Source organism: Pongo pygmaeus, chromosome 9 (genome assembly GCF_028885625.2).
Source record: "Pongo pygmaeus isolate AG05252 chromosome 9, NHGRI_mPonPyg2-v2.0_pri, whole genome shotgun sequence".
Taxonomy (NCBI): domain Eukaryota; kingdom Metazoa; phylum Chordata; class Mammalia; order Primates; family Hominidae; genus Pongo; species Pongo pygmaeus.
In genome coordinates, this window is record NC_072382.2 from 4229812 (window position 1) to 4250166 (window position 20355).

Below are 20355 nucleotides of genomic sequence, written 5' to 3' on the forward strand. Positions count from 1 at the left end.
GCTCTCAGAGCTCCGGGTCTCAGATCCCCAGGATTGCCCGGGCCTGAGTTTCAGGCACCTAGAAACTGCCCCATTCTGGGAGTGGGCTTTGGCTCCAAGGGCGGCAGGCATTTGTGTGCTCACCTCTAAGGTGACTTTGCAAAGGAAATGTGACAAGATGGTCCCCTCTGCCATGGACTGAGCCGGCAGCACACACGTTACGTGGCCCGTTGTGGGAGGCTCAGGGATGCAGTCCATGGCGGTGCACCCGCCAGCCACCCTGCACGCGCAGCTTCCCCTCCAAAAGAAAACAAAATGGCATCGCCTCCCCGTGAGAGGGGACGTCCACCCACTGCGTGTGTGGCTCAGCCATGTGGAAGTTTCATCTTGGGGCTTACGCACTGTGCTGGGGTCCCGCACCTGTGCTGCAGGAGGCCTCCTCCCGGGCTGGCATGCCCACCTGCCTCAGACTCAGGCAGCTCCGTAGCGAGCTGTCCAGAGAGAGAAAGAGCAGATGCATCTGTCTCTGTGAGAGCGTCCACGCCTGTCTGTGTGATTTGCTCTCCCCTCCCCCTACTGGAATCTTTAACTCCACACCCACCCACCCCCGGCCACTCATGCCTCCCTAGAAAAGTCCATCTCCTGCCCTGGAGTTGCACCTGGCAGCTGTGTGGGGCCCCAGAAGCCAAGCCTCACTGTGCTGGGCAGTGGTGGTTCAGTACCCACACACACACACGCCAGTGCCCAGGGACACTGGTCACACAGAGTGATCACAGAGGCCTGGACTCCCTGTAGAGAGGACTCATGAGCAGATTCCAAATCTGTAGCCACCCACTGGGTCAGCGTGATGTTCCGTCCGCGTTCCAAGTTGAATTCCCTTGGTTGCGAGTCTACGTAGATGTAAATTTGGCAAGTGGTTTAGTGTGGTGTTTCTGTAGCTCTGTGTGGCAGGGGAGGAACTTTTCCATTTTTAGAACCGAAAATGTTTAGTCACTGATGCTTTTAAAGAAAATGACAGGCGTGTAGACATGTACCACAGAGCACATTATCCTGTGGTTTCAGCAGAAAGGTCAAGAAATATGATGGCGGCCCCAAGGTGCAGTTGACTTCATTGCTTGAGTTGCATCAACCCATGAATATGAATCTCAAGCCCTTCCTTGAGGAGAGGTGGCCTGGACCAGCCACCTGCGATGGGAGATGAGTGGGCCCACTTCCTCCCGGGGTCCCGTGGGGAGGTCAGGCAATGTGAACTTGGAAAACATCTCCCAGGCTTGTAACCAGGTGCTGCTTGTCTTCCCAGCTGACACACCCATTGAAGAATTCACACCAACACCGGCGTTCCCAGCCCTACAGTACCTGGAGTCTGTGGATGAAGGTGGGGTGGCATGGCAAGCCGGACTAAGGACTGGGGACTTCTTGATTGAGGTAGGGACACAGTTGTCTGTATTTTTCTGCTTGGGGAGAGCGCCGACTCTCAGGGAGAGGGTCGTAGTCCTGGCAGCATAGCCACGAGGCCCAGTCTGGGGGTGCTTGTGTAGGCGACCATGAACTTTCATTGGTCAGTTTCTCCCACCGTGGGTGCCACTGCCTGTGGACCTGGTGTTGGGCTTGTCTTGGAGGCCTTGGCTGTAACCCATTGGAAGGAGGAAAAGTCTGTGGAATTTGGTCATTGGTCTTGAAGTAGAAGGTGGAAAGAGGAGGCATGTGGTCACCATGATGTTGGGGACATGTTCAGACCTGTGGGTGGTTTAGTTGTGACTCTATAAATAGGCACCAAGAGGAGTCATCCTCCCTTCTTGTGTCCTATGGGTGAGTCGGCAAGCACTCTTGTGTGGCAGTTGCTGGCGTGAGGTCTGTAACATTGATGGCTAAGAGCTCGTAGATTTGCAGGTTGTGGTAACCACCCCATCAGATGGACAATGGCCTTCCAAGACCAAGGAGCCCAGGCAAGAGGGATGGCTGGTGTCGATGGTGCAAAAAGGAAACTTAGGAATTCAGATGCTTTGAAAATGAACTTTTGCTGGTACTGAAAAGGAAAGAGCATTCTCTTCCTTTAGAGAATAGAGGTGTGAGTGCTCTGGCTCTGCAAACAGTCCCTAGGGTTGGCACGTTGGGGTGTGCAAGGGGTTCGGAGGCTCCAGTACATCTGATCACCTGGCCTTTTTGTGAGTTTAGGTGTTCACTTTTAATCTTGTTATGCAAAGGAACATGTGACTCTTTGGAAATAGGAAGAAGAAAAGAACGTTACGGTTGAAAAAGATGATATTTTAAAGGTTCCGTAGACTTGAATGGTCCTCGCTGGGAGTGCGCATTTCTTGGATGCGTGTGCTCTTCCATGTCACCCTGAGCCCAGCCTCGTGTACATCAGAACTCCACATGCAGGTGGAAGGGGTGGGTACGTGGCATCCAGCCAGCCATGTGGTGGTCCCTGCCATTGGGCCGGCCAGACAGACATTCGTTCTGTAAACGAGGAGCCCACATCTCCACCCCTGGTGTGAGGGCTACCCGCGATCATTTCTCCCAATCAGGCCTAAGCTCCCAAGCTTGCTGTTCATGCTATGATTCTGCTGGTGATCCCGTTAGAGATCCTCAGGACTATTAGGGGGCAATGGAAAGTCAGAAGGGAAGAGACTATTGGAGAGCTAGGTAAAATGGAGCAGGTGCTTAAACTTATTCTGAGTGCCTCATGTTGATCTCTTTGATTTGTTGGAAGATGCATTTAAATTATTATTGACCAATCAGAACCTGGTTTGAATGAGAAATGAGCTTATTTGGACTCTTGTGTGTTGAAACTGTCGGGTGCACCACCAGACTGACGGAGACCGGAGCCCACCATGGCTTCGTGGGCTAACTCGATTTGTAACCTTCATGGAAATGCAGAGGGCCTGGGTTGAATCATCCTCTGTAGGATGCAGTTGGGATGTGAGTCCCCTTTGTGTGTGTATGTGTGTCTGTGTGTGTGTCTGTGTGTGTGTGTGTGTTGGGGGGGCGTGGCCTTGGGCCTAGCAGCAGAGCTGAAGTCTATAGGTGGTGTAAGAGTGTGTGCACGTGTGACAGGCAGGGTTGGGGGGGGGCGGTGTTGAAATAGGTCACTCTTGGTTCTTGATTTTCAATAATAAAAGAGGGCTGCAGATGCAAGAACACCCCCCGTTGTTCAGCTCGTTGGACTGTTTCCTGGATAAACTCATCAATAAGAGAAACGTGGCCTGCTGAGGCACGTGTGTGGGCCCCGCACTTGCCTGGTGAGTGGAGCCGCAGTGGGTTAGAAGATGTTGCTGTCTGTGGCTGCAGCGCTCACCTGGGTGGGGCTGAGAAGGTGGACCTGTCCTGTCGGTTTGAAGCCTTTGTGGAAATTTGGAGCTTTGAGAGTTTCCACACTTCTGTTTCTAAGCACCTCCTTTGACATTGCTTTTAACCTCTGATATGCAAATAGATTTGCCATTTTGGGGCAGGTTTTATATTCTGGGTAACCTCTGACTTTCAGTATTCTAGGAATGGCTGGTCCTGAGATGCATTAGGGCTGCGCCTGCATAATGATTATCACAGATGACCCAAGGAGCACTGGGCCCTCCACAGCCCTACAAGTCTGCTCCACACCAGTCATACACTAATGAGGGTGCAAGGCGCAGGCAGCTGGACCCTTGCCCGATCCTGGCTCCTCCCAGTTCATGTCCACAGCTGCCTCTGGGACTCAGAAATTCTCCTCTAGGGGCTTAAGACTGAGAATTCCATTGAGTTGTGTTCCTAGCGACTGGATTTTGCCACCAGAATATTAAAATCTTGTATAGCCTAATAGGTGCATGTTTGTTCCAGCAGACCATGTTTCTCTATTTTCGGTGAAGAGCTTTGACCTTGGAGGGATGGTGTGAAATGGCCTCACGTGTCTCACGTGAATTTTCTTTTTGGTGAGCAGCCAGTCCTAGAGTCAGTGGGGTTTCTGAGCTCTCGGTGAGGTGCAAAGTCTCCACGTGAAAAGCTGCCCGAAATGCAGGCATTTTGTCTTCCTTACCCCAAGCAGCCCTTGGCAAGCCTTCCTCTCTGCTATTTTGAAAGAACCTTGAAAGTGTGACAGATTTTTATTTTCTCTTTAAAAATGCATGCCGCGGTTTGAACTTTTGGACCAAGGGGCACCCTTTGAAGTGAATGTTGACTTTTAACGTCTTGGTCATCTCCAGAACTTCGTTTTCCCTCGTTATCTTTGTGAGAATGCCCCAACGTGGCCATCCGGCTCTCGGCCTTGGTGCCTGTCATGGTTTCCTGCTGTGCATGACTTTCTTGAGTACTTAGCTTGTAGAATTTATTTATCTCCTACCTAAGCTTTTGGGAAGAGTTTGTTCTTTTGCTGTTGTTTTTGTTCCTTGGTTGACCACCCCCTGACCCTACCAACCACAATCAAAGGCTTTGAGCTATCTCCAAATTGGGAATCTCATGAGACAGATAGATGTTATCACTCAAGCTGTGTCATAATAAAAGTTTCACCTCAGAGGTGGATGTGAAAGATAAGCAGATGTCCCACGGGTAGGGACATTTGATCACAGTGGCTCCATGGATGGTGTGATTTGCCATTTCAGATCAGCTAGTGTGCCGGAATTCCCGGGATAGCCAGTGACACTAAGCCGTCCCAGATTGTGAAATGTCAGCCAGCCCAGGGGAGAAGGAGACAGAGAGATTTCAGAGGCCGTGGGGGTGCAGGGCAGCGGGAAGTTGAATGCCCCTGCGGAGAATGCCCGTGGGACCTGCTGGGGGAGGCTGAGGCCGAGGCTTGGAGCAGTGACAGCCCCCGAGAGAAGCAAGGCAGGTGTTTCTTTCTATGCAGGTCAGAGGTGAGGATGGGGCCTCCACCAGCCAGGAGTGACAGAGGCCCACGTCCCTCTGGTGACAACAGGAAACCCAATCCAAACTGGTTTTCATAATGATTGAAGCTTGTCAGGAAGCTGAGACCAGAGAGTTTCAAGGGAGAGTGAGCCTGCCGTAAGAGTTTGCTAAAGACTTTGTGTGCTGTCTCTTTGAGATGACCCTGATTAGGCCCCTTCACTCCCACAACATGGGGCTGGAGAGATCAGAGGTTGCTTCTGAAGTTCACCATATGTGCTAAGGAGGATGTGGGTGGTTCCCGGATGATGGTAGTGCATCAAGTGTGTAAAGAGATGTGGAGGTGGGGACGCCACTTTGATGTCATGTAGGGCTCACTGTAGGTCTCACTCAGTGAAACCTGGCTGGGTGTCACAGTCACCTGAGGGTTATAGAAACCTGGTCTCCAGCCCACATGCCCTGAATCAGAACCATGAGGTGAGAGCTGGGGCATCTGTGAAAGCTGCAGTGGTGATGCCGGGGGTCCCAACAGGCAGGCAAGGTGATGATGACCCACTGGCCCAGCCCAAGTTGACATTCCAGCCTCTTGATGTGGCCTGCCAACTAAAGTCTCCTCGACCCAAACACAAGCAGGTGCTGTGTTAATCTCCTAGTCTTAAGACTAGGACTGTCTTCCACAAACCCCTTGTTTGACAACCTAAATGTTGTTTCTTGAATGACTTTTGTGATCTAAAATATCGTGTATCTGAGACATCCTTACAATTCAACTCAACAGCAGGCAGGCAGAGGGCAAACAACATTTGCAACAAATGTCCCAAGAAGCCCGTGTCCTTGTTTATAGTAGCTGAGGTGGATCTCCAAGCCCTACAAGCCCCTGCAGGGCCCCACTTAACTCTCACAGTCATCCATACAGCATGTGTGTTCCTCCCCATTTTACAGATGGGGAAACTGAGGTACATAGGTGCAGTAACTACATGGCCATGTAGCTGGTGAGTGGAGAAGGTGGAATTCCAACTCACACTGTCAGACTCTGTAATGTCATGGCTCAAAGACGCCTGAACAACACTTTGATGTGCTTTATGTATAAATGGGCAAACGGTAAAAAGAAAAGCAGTGAGGTGCCTGTTTTATTTTCAAATTAGCAGATACTTTTTTGTGACTGTACTCCTTGCTGATGACTGCACTCATATGTTGCTGGGGGAAAGCCTAAGTTGCCATAAATGTTTTCAAAATCAATGTGGCAGTATGTAACAAGAGCCATAAAGCTGAACCAGGAATTTTACATCTAGGAATCCATGCTAAGGGAATAATTTTTTAAAAAACAGGTAGAAATCAGCCGGGCGTGGTGGCTCACGCCTGTAATCCCAGCACTTTGGGAGGCCAAGACGGGTGGATCACCTGAGGTCAGGAGTTTGAGACCAGCCTGGCCAACATGATGAAACCCCACCTCTACTAAAAATACAAAAAATTAGCTGGGCGTGGTGGTGCGTGTCTGAAATCCCAGCTACTCAGGAGGCTGAGGCAGGAGAATCGCTTGAACCCGGGAGGCGGACGTTGCAGTGAACCGAAATCACGCCACTGCGCTCCAGCCTGGGTGACAGAGCAAAACTCTGTCTCAAAAAAAACCAGGTAGCAATTACTGTGTGGCAAAAACAAGGAGTTGGGGCAGGGAGGGGGCGGGGCTAATGGGAGAGTGGTTCAGTGGCAGTGGACATCTGTTGTGAATTCATAAGAAAGCATTAAAAATGATGTTTACAAGGAGCTCTTAATACCAACCAGAAAAGGTTACATTCTACTTAGTGAGAAAGGCAGAATCAAAATGATTAGCACAATATCATCTAATACCACCTTTCCCCAGTATAGGCATAGAACAGAAAACAAAAAGGAAAGGAAATATTAACCCCTAGGTGGTGAGATTGTGTTATTTTCTCTTTCTTTCAGATGTTTCTCTCAGATTTCCTAGAATCGAAGTATTCATATTTTGAAAAGTATCCATTTCATACATAGGAAAGTGTGTCTTAGAAGAAAGTTATCTCACAGAGGAGACAAATGTCCAGCCCCGTTGGCACAGATAGTGCTGTTTGTTGTCAGAGGAAAAAGCCTTCCTGGGCATCAATTAATTTCCCGGGGCCATTCCTTACCTGCCTGCTGCAGGGCTCTGACGACGCCTATGGTTTTTGTGATTGTTTTCTTGGCCCTGAAGTGGCCAATCTCATTTTTGTGTTAATTTCTCCAAATAGGTTTTCCCTTGCAGTTAAAGCAGGTGGCAGTATCCTTCATCCTTGAAAAGTGGTGCTCGAGTTTGCTAATTACTTTTTCCTCGTATTAAATACTTGCACGAGAGAGGGCGTGGATCTGCTTTATACTTGTGGTTTGTATTTAAGTCAGGATGCTAAGAGGGATGCCCTGGTGTTTTCCTCGGAGACCCTGGGAGTGTCTCGTAAGGCCGGGTGTGGTGGCTTATGCCTGTAATTCCAGCACTTTGGGAGGCCAAGGCAGGCAGATCACTTGAGGTCAGGAGTTCGAGACCAGCATGGCCAACATGGTGAAACCCCGCCTCTACTAAAAATACAAAAATTAGCTGGGCATGGTGGCGTGTGCCTGTTAATCCCAGTTGATTGAATGCCAGCCCTGTGCTCAGTGCCTTTGACCAGCAGTCCAGTGCTGAGAGCCCAGTTCATCTCAGGTGATTCTACACGAGCACCCAATTTATCAACAACAATACTGGGACCCAGCAAGCATAATGACTGATCATGCTGAATATGGACTTCATTTTCTTTCTTTCTTTTTTTGTTTGGAAGGCTGAGGCAGGAGAATCACTTGAACCCGAAAGGGGGAGGTTGCAGTGAGCTGAGATCACGCCACTGCACTCCAGCCTGGGCAACAGAGCAAGACTCTGTCTTGAAAAAAAAAAAATGTTTCTTGGGCTGGTATTTTAAAATGGGACTTGAGAAATGTGAGGTGGCCTCTAGCATGTTTGACTTTGCAACCAAGCTGGTGTGAAGAACAGTTGTTAGAGCTCGCTGCTCAAGGGTCAATCCCCACAGCTTCAGAGTTAAATATTACTTGGAGGAAAGAAAATGAAGTCCAGGCCAGGCGCGGTGGCTCACGCCTGTAATCCCAGCACTTTGGGAGGCCGAGGCAGGCGGATCACGAGGTCAGGAGATCGAGACCATCCTGGCTAACACGGTGAAACCCCGTCTCTACTAAAAATACAAAAAATTAGCCGGGCGTGGTGGTGGGCGCCTGTAGTCCCAGCTACTCGGGAGGCTGGGGCAGGAGAATGGTGTGAACCTGGGAGGCGGAGCTTGCAGTGAGCCGAGATCACACCACTGCACTCCAGCCTGGGTGACAGAGCGAGACTCCATCTCAAAAAAAAAAAAAAAAAGAAAGAAAAAAGAAAATGGGCCGGGCACGGTGGCTCAAGCCTGTAATCCCAGCACTTTGGGAGGCCGAGGCGGATGGATCACAAGGTCAGGAGTTCAAGACCAGCCTGGCCAACATGGTGAAACCCCATCTCTACTAAAATTACAAAAATTAGCCGGGCATGGTGGTGCATGCCTGTATTCCCAGCTACTTGGGAGGCTAAGGCAGGAGAATCGCTTGAACCCAGGAGGCAGAGGCTGCAGTGAGCCAAGACCGCACCACTGCACTCCAGCCTGGCAACAGAGTGAGACTCTGTCTCAAAAATAAATAAATAAATAAATAAAAACAAAAAAAAAGGTAAGAGAAAAACTGCAAAACATTTTAAAAAAAGAAAAGAAAAAAGAAAATGAAGTCCAGATTCAGCATGATCGGTCATTATGCTTGCTGGGTCCCAGTATTCCTGTTGATAAAATGGGTGGTTGTGACGGTAGCAGAATCACCTGAGATGAACTGGGCTCTCAGCACTGGACTGCTGGTCAGAGGCGCTGAGCACAGGGCTGGCATTCAATCAACTTTCTTTTTTAGAGACAGGATCTTGCTCTGTTGCCCAGGCTGGAGTGCAGTGGCACAATCACAGCTCACTGCAGCCTTGAACTCCTGGGTTCAAAAGATCCTCCCACCTCAGCCTTCCAAGTAGTTCAGACTACAGGCACGCACCACCACACCTAGCTGACTTTTGTACTTTTTTATAGAGCCAGAGTCTTGCTTTGTTGCCTGGGCTGGTCTCAAACTCCTGGCCTCAAATGATCCTCCCACCTCAGCCTCCCGGAGCACTGGGACTAAAGATGCATGCACCCCACCCAGCCTCAGTCAGTATTTGTCATTGATTATCATCTTGTCTTTCATCATCATTAATGATGCCTGACTCAGAAGAGGAAACCAGTGGCTATTAGTTGAACAAATGAGGATAATAATATTATAATAATGACGGATGTTTGTTACCACTATTATTTGAAGCATGTAGCAGTCACAGGGCACACCCACCATGTGCCAAGTACGTCAGACACTTCCAGCCAAGAGTACATGAGCCATGGTTTCCTTGTGCCTCTGTTGTGGGGAACGTCGCTAATACAGGTACCTGTCCCACCCCACCCGCCAGCCTCCAAAGTCCTTGGCAGGCATATCTCCTCCTTTGGCTCAAACCGCTGCTTCCAGAGCACTTACCAGCCTGTACAATTCTCTGTTGGCATGGGTCCGGCTTTTAGATCACCTTGGAATTCCTGTTCCTGATGCCCACTTTGCCCTCTAGCAGCAAATCCCAGGGCTAAGGCCAGAGCCCTGTTGTGGTTTGCCTGGTGCCAGCATCCCTTGGGTCTAGTGGTTCAGCCACATCACACAGCTCACCTTTCTCTAGCTTGCCTTTTGGGGTATTGTGAGAGACTTTGTCACATGTCCTGCTGGTGGACCTGATGACCAATCTAGGAACTCTCCACCCCATCCCCAAAATTTCTTCTGCTCTTATTTAAATGGTTTTGAATGGCTACTTAATAATCAAGTTAAAGACCAAACACCAGCTGATGTTAGCAGGAACCCAGGGTGACTGCTGAATTCTTGAGCTAGGATCACATTGGTGCTTTGGTCATCAAGGCCAATATTTCATTGCATTCACACCAAAGACAAACAGGGTCTGTCCTGTATCCCTCTTGAGTGTGGGGTGTTTCTGTCCTGGCAGCTCAGTGGCTTCTCACCGTGTCATCAGGATCCACTGACCAAGGGTAATAGCATTGGGAGTCTTTACTCTCTAAGGCTAATACCACTGGGGGTCTTCAGTCTCTGAGACCAACAGCACTGGGGTCTGCTCTCTGAGGCTTAATGCATTGTGGTCTTTCTTCTCCCAGGCAGAGGCCAGTGCTCTGTGGGGAGCCCTGGATGGTGGGGAGGTTGGATCCCTTTTCTGCACGTGGCCTTCTGGGCCTGGAGAGGTCGTTCTCTTTGTCCTCCATATTGACTGGGAACAGGTGGTTCGGGCTGAGGAGCAGCCCAGGAATCTTGCTGAGAAGGTGGATGCGGGCAGCTCGGTAACTGCAAATCTGAAGTCTTGGCTCGTTCATTTTGGGGTTCTAATTTGAAGCATCAGTGATTTCAATTTCAGGCTATAAAAAGATTCAGAATCACTTCAGGGGACCATGGCCGCTGTGCTCAGATGCCGTGGGACTGGCAGATGGCAGCACACAGGGTTGGAGAGAGGCAGAGAGGAGCCGCGGTCAAGGGTACAGGCTGTGCCGTATGATCCAAGTTTGAATCCACGCTCTGCCTCTTCCTAACTGTGTGAACTTGGATAACTGTGTGAACTTGGGCAGGTTGCTCATTTCTTGGCCTCAGTTTCTCAAACTGTAAATAAAAGTGTGTGTGAAGCATGTAGCAGTTTCTGGCATCATGAGTTCTCAACAAATGGTGGCAATTGTAAAAATTACTTCTGAAGCTTCACTCATTCATTTCTGAAGCATACATTCTGCCTCCCAGGTACTGGGCTAGAAGAAAGACGTGAATCAGACACAGTTCCTTGAGGAACACACAATCTAGAAGGGGTAGGCAAAAAGCAGAGTGTGGTGAAGGCCCCAAAGTAAATCAGGAAAAGGGCTTCATGAAAGATGGTGTTGGCTCCAGACTTTGATGGGTAAGTGAGGTTTCTACAGGCAGAACTGAGGAGGAAGGTCTTGAGCAAAAGCTTAGGGGGTCAGGAATGTTCAAGGTGGATTTGGAGAGTGATCAGATGCTATGAAGCTGGGGGTGACCGGCTGGTCTAGTGGGGGCCTGGGATGTTAGTGAGGTAGGTACAAATGTGTGTGGCTGTACAGCTGCACAGGGCAAGAGCATTGCTGGATCTCTCCAGGGTGCTGAACCCTTGTGTGGCATGGTCTCTCTCCAGGGTGCTGAACCACTCCAGGGCACTGGCTCTCTGCAGGGTGCTGAACTAGACAGCTGGGAGGATTGGATGCAGCCTTCCTCAGGAGTCTGGAGGAAGCCCTCAGCATGTCCCCTCCCTCCATCCCTGCACCTTTCGTTTTTGTCCCCTGTGTCCTTGGAGTTTCTGGGCATAGAGGCTCATTACTTAGTGACAGTCTCATCTACTTGATGGAGAAATCTCTTCCACAAGGAGGGGCCAAGGAGCCAACATGGTTGAGCATCTGCTGTGTCCTGCCATGTCCATCTGCATCTGCTTTGAGCCCCACTCCCCTCACCACTGAGGTTTCAGCTCACATGATGCCTTCTCAGAGAGGCCCCTCTTGGCACCCTCAGGTTACCTTGACTCTCACACTCACACCATGTGCTTCTGTGACCATAGGAATCATACATCTCCCGTGTTAGTGACTGACTTACTATCCACCTCCCTCAGGGAACATTCCCTGTGGGCCAGAGACTTTGCTGACCACCAGGTCTCTGCTACATCGCCAGCATGCAGCACAGTTCCGAGAGATTAAGAAGCCTGCCCAGGGCCCTCCAGGGAGGTCTGAATCTAAGCTGACTCCAAAGCTTGTTTCTTTTGCACTGTGTCAGTCTGATGCTCCAGGTAAGTCCCAGATCATTGGGATGTAATCTTACAGCCATCTTTTTCTGTGTGTGGATGCTGTACACCCAGCCCCAGGCTACATGGAGCGAAGGCTGCAAGAGGCATAGTGGGCTGACATCTCCATGTTGGAAGCTGCTGGCACCAGGTCCTCTGATGCACCCTTTGGTGCCTCTGGGTCCTCTCCACCTGCCCCCCTCCTCCCTCCCATACACCCACTGCCCACCTCCTAGTGTGCTCAGCAGGCCCTTGTTAGCATTGATTTCTCTTCACCTTTGGTGCCCTTTTGCGGGGAGTTTCATGATACAAGTGGTTAGACTGGCAAATGAACTGGAGGAAGGCCCTGTGCTAAGTGCCCCACAGGATCTTTTAATTGATGGAGTTTGTCAGCCCTGGGAATTAGGGTGTGTGTGCGCTAACAGTAAGCAGAGTGGGATGAGAAGGGGAGGCAGAGCTGATGCTGTGGAGCCCTGAGAATGGTAGCCCCTCTGTGGTCACAAAATCAGTCACCCACGAGCAAGTTCTCTACTTCCCTCTCCCCAGGATCTTCAGATGGGTCCCATGGAGCAGACTTTCCCATGCATCTCCTTTGTGTTCAGTCTCCGTGGCAGGACCTAGGGAGTCATGGAGATAGACAGGGGCCATCCTGGGCATGTGCACCTCCTTCAGCACCCTCAGGGCTGGGGCTGCAGACGGAGGAGTGGGTTATATGGGTGAGAAGGGGAGATGGCACGTGTGCCAGGCCAATGAGGTGGTAGACGTCGCCATTGGACGCTCTCCCTGGTCTCCAGAATGGGCCACATCCCTCCTGTCCCCAGACACTTGCCCACAGTTTTGCCTCCTCCACCTGCTTTATCAGGGCACCTCCTGCATCTGCTCCCTGAAAGTTGCCTGTGATGCCCACTCATAACCCTTTGCCATAGTCACTTCCTGCACATACTCTGTCAGATAAGGGACCACCCAGAGCCGAGCACATGACAGGCCACCAATAAATATTCCTTAAGGAAAGGAAGGCACCACCAAGGAGAGCTCAGCCAGGATAAAACTTCCATCTTGGACAAGGGGCTCCTTCCTCCCAAACCCCTTCCCCATCTCCATCAGGGCCTGAACTTGAAAAGCTGATGGAGGTAGAGGGGTGGATTCATTTACATCACAGAGAGTGTGAGAGGCCAGCCCTTCCCTGGAAGGTGCCAGCCTTCTCTCCCCAGGCCCACTGGAATCCTGAGGGGTTTACAGGGGGAATGTGTACCCCTCCTCCTGGGAAATTTTGAATAAACTCTACCCCCATATCTGCCTGATGGCCGGCTTTTACATTAGTATTATTTCACTGTGTTTTGAGTAAATCATGTCAGACACAAATAAAATTGGTAGTGCAGAGAAGCCAAAGAAAAAACCAGGGATGCTGCCACCAGGAGACAGTGTCCGCATAACAAGGCTTATCTCTGTGGAATTTTACTTCTTTATATGTGTCTGTTAGTAATACATTTTGTCATGTGTTTATACACTTTTTTTTTCACTTGGGTATGTCTTTTTTATTGTGGTAAAATACACAGAACATAAAATTTACCATCGAACCCATTAGCACTCACTCTCCATCTCCCTCCCAGCCCCAGGCAAACACTCATCCCCTCTCGGTCTTGGGTCTGCCTGTTCTGGGCATTTTCCATCCACGGAATCATGCTCTAGGCAACCTTTTGTCTGGCTTCTTTCAGTATCATGTGCTTTAGGTTCATCCGTATGGTAGCATGTGTCCGTACTACCTTCCGTTTGTGGGTGAATAATGTTCCACTGCGTGGTTAGACCACAATTAGTTTATCCATTCACCAGTTCAGGGACACTTGGGCTGTTTCCAACTTATGGTTGTTGTGAATAATGTCGACATGAACGTTTTTGTACCAGTTTTCGTTTTCAGTTCTTTGGGGTACATACCTAGGAGTGGAATTGCTGGGTCATGTGGTCATTCTGTGTTTCTTGAAACTGCTGACGCACACCTCAGAGTCCCCATCCCGGGTGGGATGGGCGGGTGTTCAATGAGTGCCGAGTTCACCACCTTCGTCATACACCTGGGCAGAAGGACCGCAGAGGGAAGGGGGTCCTGTCCCCTTTTGTTAAGACAGAGCTCAGATCCAACAAAAGCTTAACTGCTGAGCAGCATGATACAGACTGCACATAAAACTCCGAACAGCCATGGCAGTGACTGTGTAAAATGCTCGCACTGCTTGAGCACCTACTGTGTGCCAGCACTGTTTTTGAGAGAGTTCACACACACATGAACTCACTTTGTGTTCAGTTTAACTCGGTTACTTTTATCAGCTCATTTCTCTGCATGAGGAGGCCACAGCACAGAGTGGGGACTCACGTACCCACAGACACACGGCGAGTGGTAGAGCCAGGCTCTTCTTCCAAGATCCATATATCGCTTCCCACCCTCCTGCTCCAACCACCCTCCTGTGCCACCTGTCAGGGAGGCGGGGTCTTGCCAATTGGATGTCTTCTGTGATGCAGATTCTAGAGGAAAGAGGAAAACAAAGAAACAGAGGGAGCTTAGGCAGAAAGCCGGAAGGAACAAAAGTTATGCACGGGCAAGCCTTGAAGGAAAACTGGGGGCTTACTTCTACATACAGATGATAAAAGGTGGGGCTGCCAAAAGATACCACTTTGTGCTTTAAGTTAGATTTCTTTCGGCTGGGCGTGGTGGCTCATGCCTGTAATCTTAGCACTCTGGGAGGCCAAGGCAGGTGGATCCCCTGAGGTCAGGAGTTCAAGACCAGCCTGGCCAACATGGTGAAACCCCTATCTCTACTAAAAAAAATACAAAAATTAGCTGGGCGTGGTGGCGGGCACCTATAGTCCCAGCTACTCGGGAGGATGAGGCAGGGAGAATCGCCTGAACCCAGGAAGCGGAGGTTGCAGTGAGCCGAGATTGTGCCACTGCACTCCAGCCTGGGTGACAGAGCAAGACTCCAGCTCAAAATTAAATAAATAAATAAATAGTTAGATTCCTTTTAATAACTGGAGAAGTACTATTAAAGATCAGAAACCCTGTTTCCTATCTATTTGGCATCTGGACTGTGATTCTTTGAAAATCTTTCCAACAAGGACTGGACCACGTGGGGTTAGGGTATCTATCTGGGTTACACACATCTACCAAGTTATTTTGAGCAATTGCTTGTTAGGCTCAAGCCTGGAGCCTAGTGGTTGGTGAAACAGATTTGAATCTTATCTGGTCCTTCTTCCCAAAGAGTGCAGAGTTCAGGTCCCGTGCTTCTCCATAGCCCCTAAGCAGAGACATCCTGCAAAGTGGTTGCTCCACCCATATTGTCAAACTGAAGGAAGGAGGGAAAACATGGGCTGAGGAACACGAGGGATGGGAGGGCGGCCCTTGGAGATCCTGTGTATTGGGAGAGGTGAGCTGTGGCTACCGTGCACCATGAACTTGGAGAGTAGAGAGCCTGATTGGGCACTTTGCCTTGGGAAGCCCTAAATGCTGCACTTGGGACACAAGCTTCGTTACCTTTGACCACCCTGGAGGGCTCAGGCGCGTCTGACACAGCCTGATGGATGAGTCTTTCTAGCTGAGAAGGGAAACGATCTTTCCAGCCTGAGACTCACAGTCATTTACACTGAATGTCCTGGGTTTGAGGGGGCACAAGCACAGGAGATCCAAATGCAGCCCTTGCTGCCACAGGCTACCAGCATGCGAGTTCTGGGGGTCCACACAGCTCTGGGAACAATAACAAGGACTGTTTCAATAATGACCTCTGCCACTTCTTGAGCACTTACTGTATGCCAGGGTCCCCTTCCGTGCTCAACAGTCTGAGGAAGGAGATGGCATTAGTGTCATTTTGCACATGGAACAGCTGAGGTTTGGCGAACATAGGATGACCCAAGTCACAGGAGATGGTGAGGGAGTGACGGGGCAGGATTCAAACCCAAGTCTGGCTCTGGCCCCAGAGTTCTTAAACACTGTGTGTGACTCCTGCTGTGATAGGGCAGGGGGTCAAAGGGCTCTCGGGGGTCCTGGCCATCCTGATGCTGGACTCAAAGCCCAGGGCACTCTGCCTTGCCCCAGCTCCCCAGCCTTCTCCCGGACTGAAGCAAAACTGCGAGGTGTCGACCACTGAACTTGAGAGGACTCAGCCCCGAGGGCCTGTGGCAGGTGGCGTTGCCTCCAATTCGTGACATATGCATCGTTCCCTTGTTGTAAATATAGCAGCTGAACCTCAGCAGCACCCGTGTGGGGTCAGCAGTGATTGGTTTTAATTCCTGTACTGGGCCCAGCCTCATCTTTTCCAGGAAGACATTTTTTGTTGTCAGTTAATTTTTCCAGAGTGTTTTTTGATGAGCCTTCTGATTACAGTGGACTGATTTGTTGTTCAGTTTTTTGTTTTTCTTGTTCCTGGAGAACAAGCTGTGTGTCCAGCAGCCCCATGTCCAGCCCTATCCCCAGCCTGTAGCCCCTCTAGACAGCCCCTGCCTCAACCCAGCAACACTGGGATTCTGGCATTGAGCAGGATGAAGCTTGTGTGTACCTTGTCTGCCTCTTCAAAGCATTCTTGATGTGTTTTTTATTTTTGTTTTTGTTTTTGTTTTGAGACAGTCTCACTGTTGCTCAGGCTGGAGTGCAGTGCTGCGATGTCGGCCCACTGCAGTCTCCGCCTCCCAGGTTCAAGCAATTCTCCTGCCTTAGCCTCCTAACATAGCTGGGATTACAGGCATCCAGCTAATTTTTGTATTTTTAGTAAAGACTGGGTTACACCATGTTGGCCAGGCTCATCTCGAACTCCTGAACTCAGGTGATCTGTCCGCTTCAGCCTCTCAAAGTGCTAGCATTACAGGCATGAGCCACCATGCCCAGCCTTTGACGGATTTCCTACTTGTTCATAGTCCCTGCCAGGCTGGGGTCATCTTAAAGGCAGTCACCTTCTTCTCCATGTGTTTGTCTGAGGCACAGGTGTCGGTCCTGGCAAAAGGCATGGGCTGTTGTTTGCTGAGTGCATAAAGGAAGGAATCAATGAAATGAGCACAGCAAAGTGGGACTCAGTGACTCTGTGGGGTTTGACAGGCAGGTCTGGAGATGGATTTCAGCACTATCCTCACCCCTGACTTTGCTGAGATCTTCATTGTCTCAGGGAGTGCATGTTGGAAAGGTGTGTTCTTCCGAGATCAACCTCCCTCTTGCATTTGCAGCAGGCAGGAGCTGCCATGCAGGAGGGCTGCTGGTCCTGCCCTTGGCCGGGGGCCCCCCTCAGTTCCTGTCGCTGCCTGCACCCCACATGGAGGTATCCCGCCTGGGACCCATCGGGAAGCAGATGGACAGATGCCAGGAGTGGCCAAATACAACATTCTCTTCCTTTTAACTGTATGATTCCACTCAAGTGAGGTTCCTAGAGTAGTCACATTCGTCACATTCGTCACATTCGTCACATCCATAGAGACAGAAAGTAGGATGGTGGGTGTCGAGGGCTGGGGAAGGGGATGGGGAGTTCGTGTGGAATGGGGACAGAGTTTCAGTTTGGGAAGATGAGAAAGTTCTGGAGATGCATGCTGGTGATGGCTGCACACACTGTGAATGTAGTTAATGCCATGAACTGGCCACTATAAAATGGCAAATTTTATGCTTTGTGTCTTTTACTACATTTTTTTAAATTTAAAATTTTTTAAAAAGCGATGTTCTTCACTTTTTGTTGTTTAACTTTTGAACAGTTGGGCCTTCCTGTTAAATCTGGGGCAAGTCCCAGCATGTTTCCTTAGCTCTGAAACAAGACCAGTAATAACCCCTGCTCGCCGCCACGTACAACCCTTGGGTCAGCTGAGACCCTGGGCAGAGCTCCAGCTCAGCCCCTGACCCCAGATCTCCTCTGCCCCTCTCTGTTCCTCCCCCTCCTCCACCTGCAGTCCCTTAATCGGCTTCCTGTTTATTCATAGCTCTGACCAGCACACAGTATGGTTTCTATTCACCTTTTGTTGTTGGTCAGTCTTCCCCCATGGGACCATAACTCAATGAGAGCAAAGACTGTCTTTCTTGCTCACCTACAAGAGAAAGCACCCAGCACATGGCAGGAGCTCAACCCTCGTTCAAATGACCAAAAACGATGCCAACGTATAAAAGAAAGAGGAATATTTACGTACCAACCACGACGTGATTCCCAAGACACCATCCCAAATACCAACCACAGGTCACAGACCAACCACTGTAGTATGATAATATTTCTGCTTTTTAAAAAAGCATGCAAAAATACTATATGTATTCTCTGTACTCCACATTTTCCAAGGGAACATAAATGTTATGCAAAAGTTCTGGAAAGCTCCACACCAATGTGATAATCCTTCAAGATAAGCCTTCCTCCAAGGTAACCCGTTGGAGGAAGAGATGGGTGGAGGGTGAGTCACAGGGGGCTCAGCTATTTGTTAACTGATACCTAGTAATTGTACATATTTACGGGGCCCATGTGATGTTTTGATACATGCACACAATGTCTAAGGATCAAATCAGGATAACTGTGATGTCGTCACCTCCAACATGTATTTCTTTGTGCTGGGAACATTCCAAATCTTCTCTTGTATATTTTGAAATATGCAATAAATTATTAACTATAGTCACCTTGGCTCTTCTGTAAAGTAACTTTTTTTAAAAACCTGTATTCTTTGTCTAATTAGAAATCGCCAGCTCTCAAGCCCGAGGGACCGTCTCTGCGTTATTCTCGGTCGCGTGGAGGGCCTTTGTCATCTTCACCTCTTCAGCAGGTGCAACTCCTGAGCCAGATATAAATCTCCAGGAAATCTGTGTCCTGTTTGTGTCACTTGGTGTTTCCCAGAAGATGACGGGAGGTGTCAGGGGGAAGGATGGAGGTGGCAGCCCGGCCTCCACGTCCGTGGGAGGGAAGCACCCAGCTAGCGTGGACACAGGGGAGACACCTCTTGGCCCCGCCTCAACTGCGATTAGACAGGCTGAGCCGCCGTCCCCATAAATCTAACAAAGCTACCACTCTTTTCTCCAAAGCAGTTCACATGGGGCGACCTAGCGAGCTCCGTTCTGCCCAGAGTTCCTGCTGAGGCCCCTCTGTCGCTCACTGGTTGGTTGGTTAGCTAGGACATTGTCTTTATCCTGGGCATTTCCCCCCTGCCCCCTACAGCGCTGTGATTCTGGATTTAAATTTGAATCGAACGGAAAATCAAAGTTATAAGACCCATGGGCATTTTTAGCCGAGAAAATTTATCTCAAAGGCAGCCTAATTGCCAGTAGCTAGGCAGGATGGTTTGAGGTCAGGGCGCAGCGCAGGAAGTATTGGGTTGGCTTTGTCTGGTTTCCTTTTAAAGAGACCCTGCGGGCAAAGGCTTCACCAACTGGAAAAGCCTGTGAAATGCAGCCTCCCTCAGGGGAATGCCAGTGACCCCAGCCCCTGTCCTTCTGACTTTACCCATCCTGGTACCCAGTCCCCCGTGGCCTTCTCTCCAGACCCAGGAACTCCCAGGAAAGAGCCTGAACCTTGGTCACCCAGAAGAATCATCCCCAGTGGGATTCCCTAGTGCGACCCTTGCCCAGAGAGACTGGCCCTTTTGTGCTAGCACAGCTGCAAGCTGGGGCAGGGGTTTGCGTGCCCGCTGGACTGCCCACAGCCCAGGGATCTCGGGTGCGCTTTGTAGAACTGCACCCATTTTAGACATTGTGTGTCCATTCCCGCAATGCTGGACACTGTAACAAGCCCCAGACCGAAACTGGCTGTTCATTTGAGCCGCGGAAAGTTATTTATTGCCCCTCTCAAGTCGGGCAGGCAGCTCTCCTCCAAGCAGCTTCAGGCTCCTCCCAGCTCCCAGCTCCCAGCTCCTCCATCCTGAACACGCAGATGCCCAGGTCACCGGGCTCCACTGCTTCTGGCTGGCAGAAGAGAAAGCACATATCACTTCCGCTTCTGTTCCATTGACTGCGGTCTCAACTGGCGGTCATTCCTCCCTGCAGGGGAGGCTGGGGCAGGCGGTCTTGCTGTGCCTCTGGAAGGAGAGTTCATGCCATTCTCTGCTGTTGATCTCACAATGCCTTGCACTGGATCCTCCTAGACAAGCTAAAGCACGTTTAAGGAAAAAGCATAGGCCGGGCGCAGTGGCTCACGCCTGTAATCCCAGCACTTTGGGAGGCCAAGGCGGGCAGATCACGAGGTCAGGAGATTGAGACCATCCTGGCTACCACGGTGAAACCCCGTGTCTACTAAAGATACAAAAAAAATAGCCGGGTGTGGTGGCGGACACCTGTAGTCCCAGCTACTCAGGAGGCTGAGGCAGGAGAACGGCGTGAACCCAGGAGGCAGAGCTTGCAGTGAGCCGAGATGGTGCCACTGCACTCCAGCCTGGGTGACACAGCAAGACTCCATCTCAAAAAAAAAAAAAAAAGAAAAAAGAAAAAAAAGCATAGTAAAGAAAAAAAAATACTTAGAACTTTAAAAATTCTGTACACGATCTATTGTTATTTTTCATCAGGGAGGGATGTCAGGCAGTGGCCAGCATGTGTTTTAGCTGTCCGAACCTTCAGGCCTCGAGCGAAGAGGCTCTTTGCATCCCTCTAAGTCCCCAGGCTCTCTGTGTAGACGCTCATTGCCTGCACTCACGGTGCTAAGCAGGTTACCCAGCAGTCG

At 50.1% G+C, this 20355-nt stretch overlaps 1 protein-coding gene across 2 annotated transcripts in view; it reads left to right on the forward strand.

The window, feature by feature from the left end:
• SHANK2 (SH3 and multiple ankyrin repeat domains 2) overlaps positions 1-20355 on the forward strand; it is a 669064-nt gene that overhangs the window by 472866 nt on the left and 175843 nt on the right. For both annotated transcript variants that reach the window (XM_063670714.1, XM_054438629.2), the window contains one exon: positions 1280-1404. In XM_063670714.1, coding sequence (XP_063526784.1) covers positions 1280-1404 — 125 coding nt within the window. The remainder of the gene's footprint in view (positions 1-1279; positions 1405-20355) is intronic.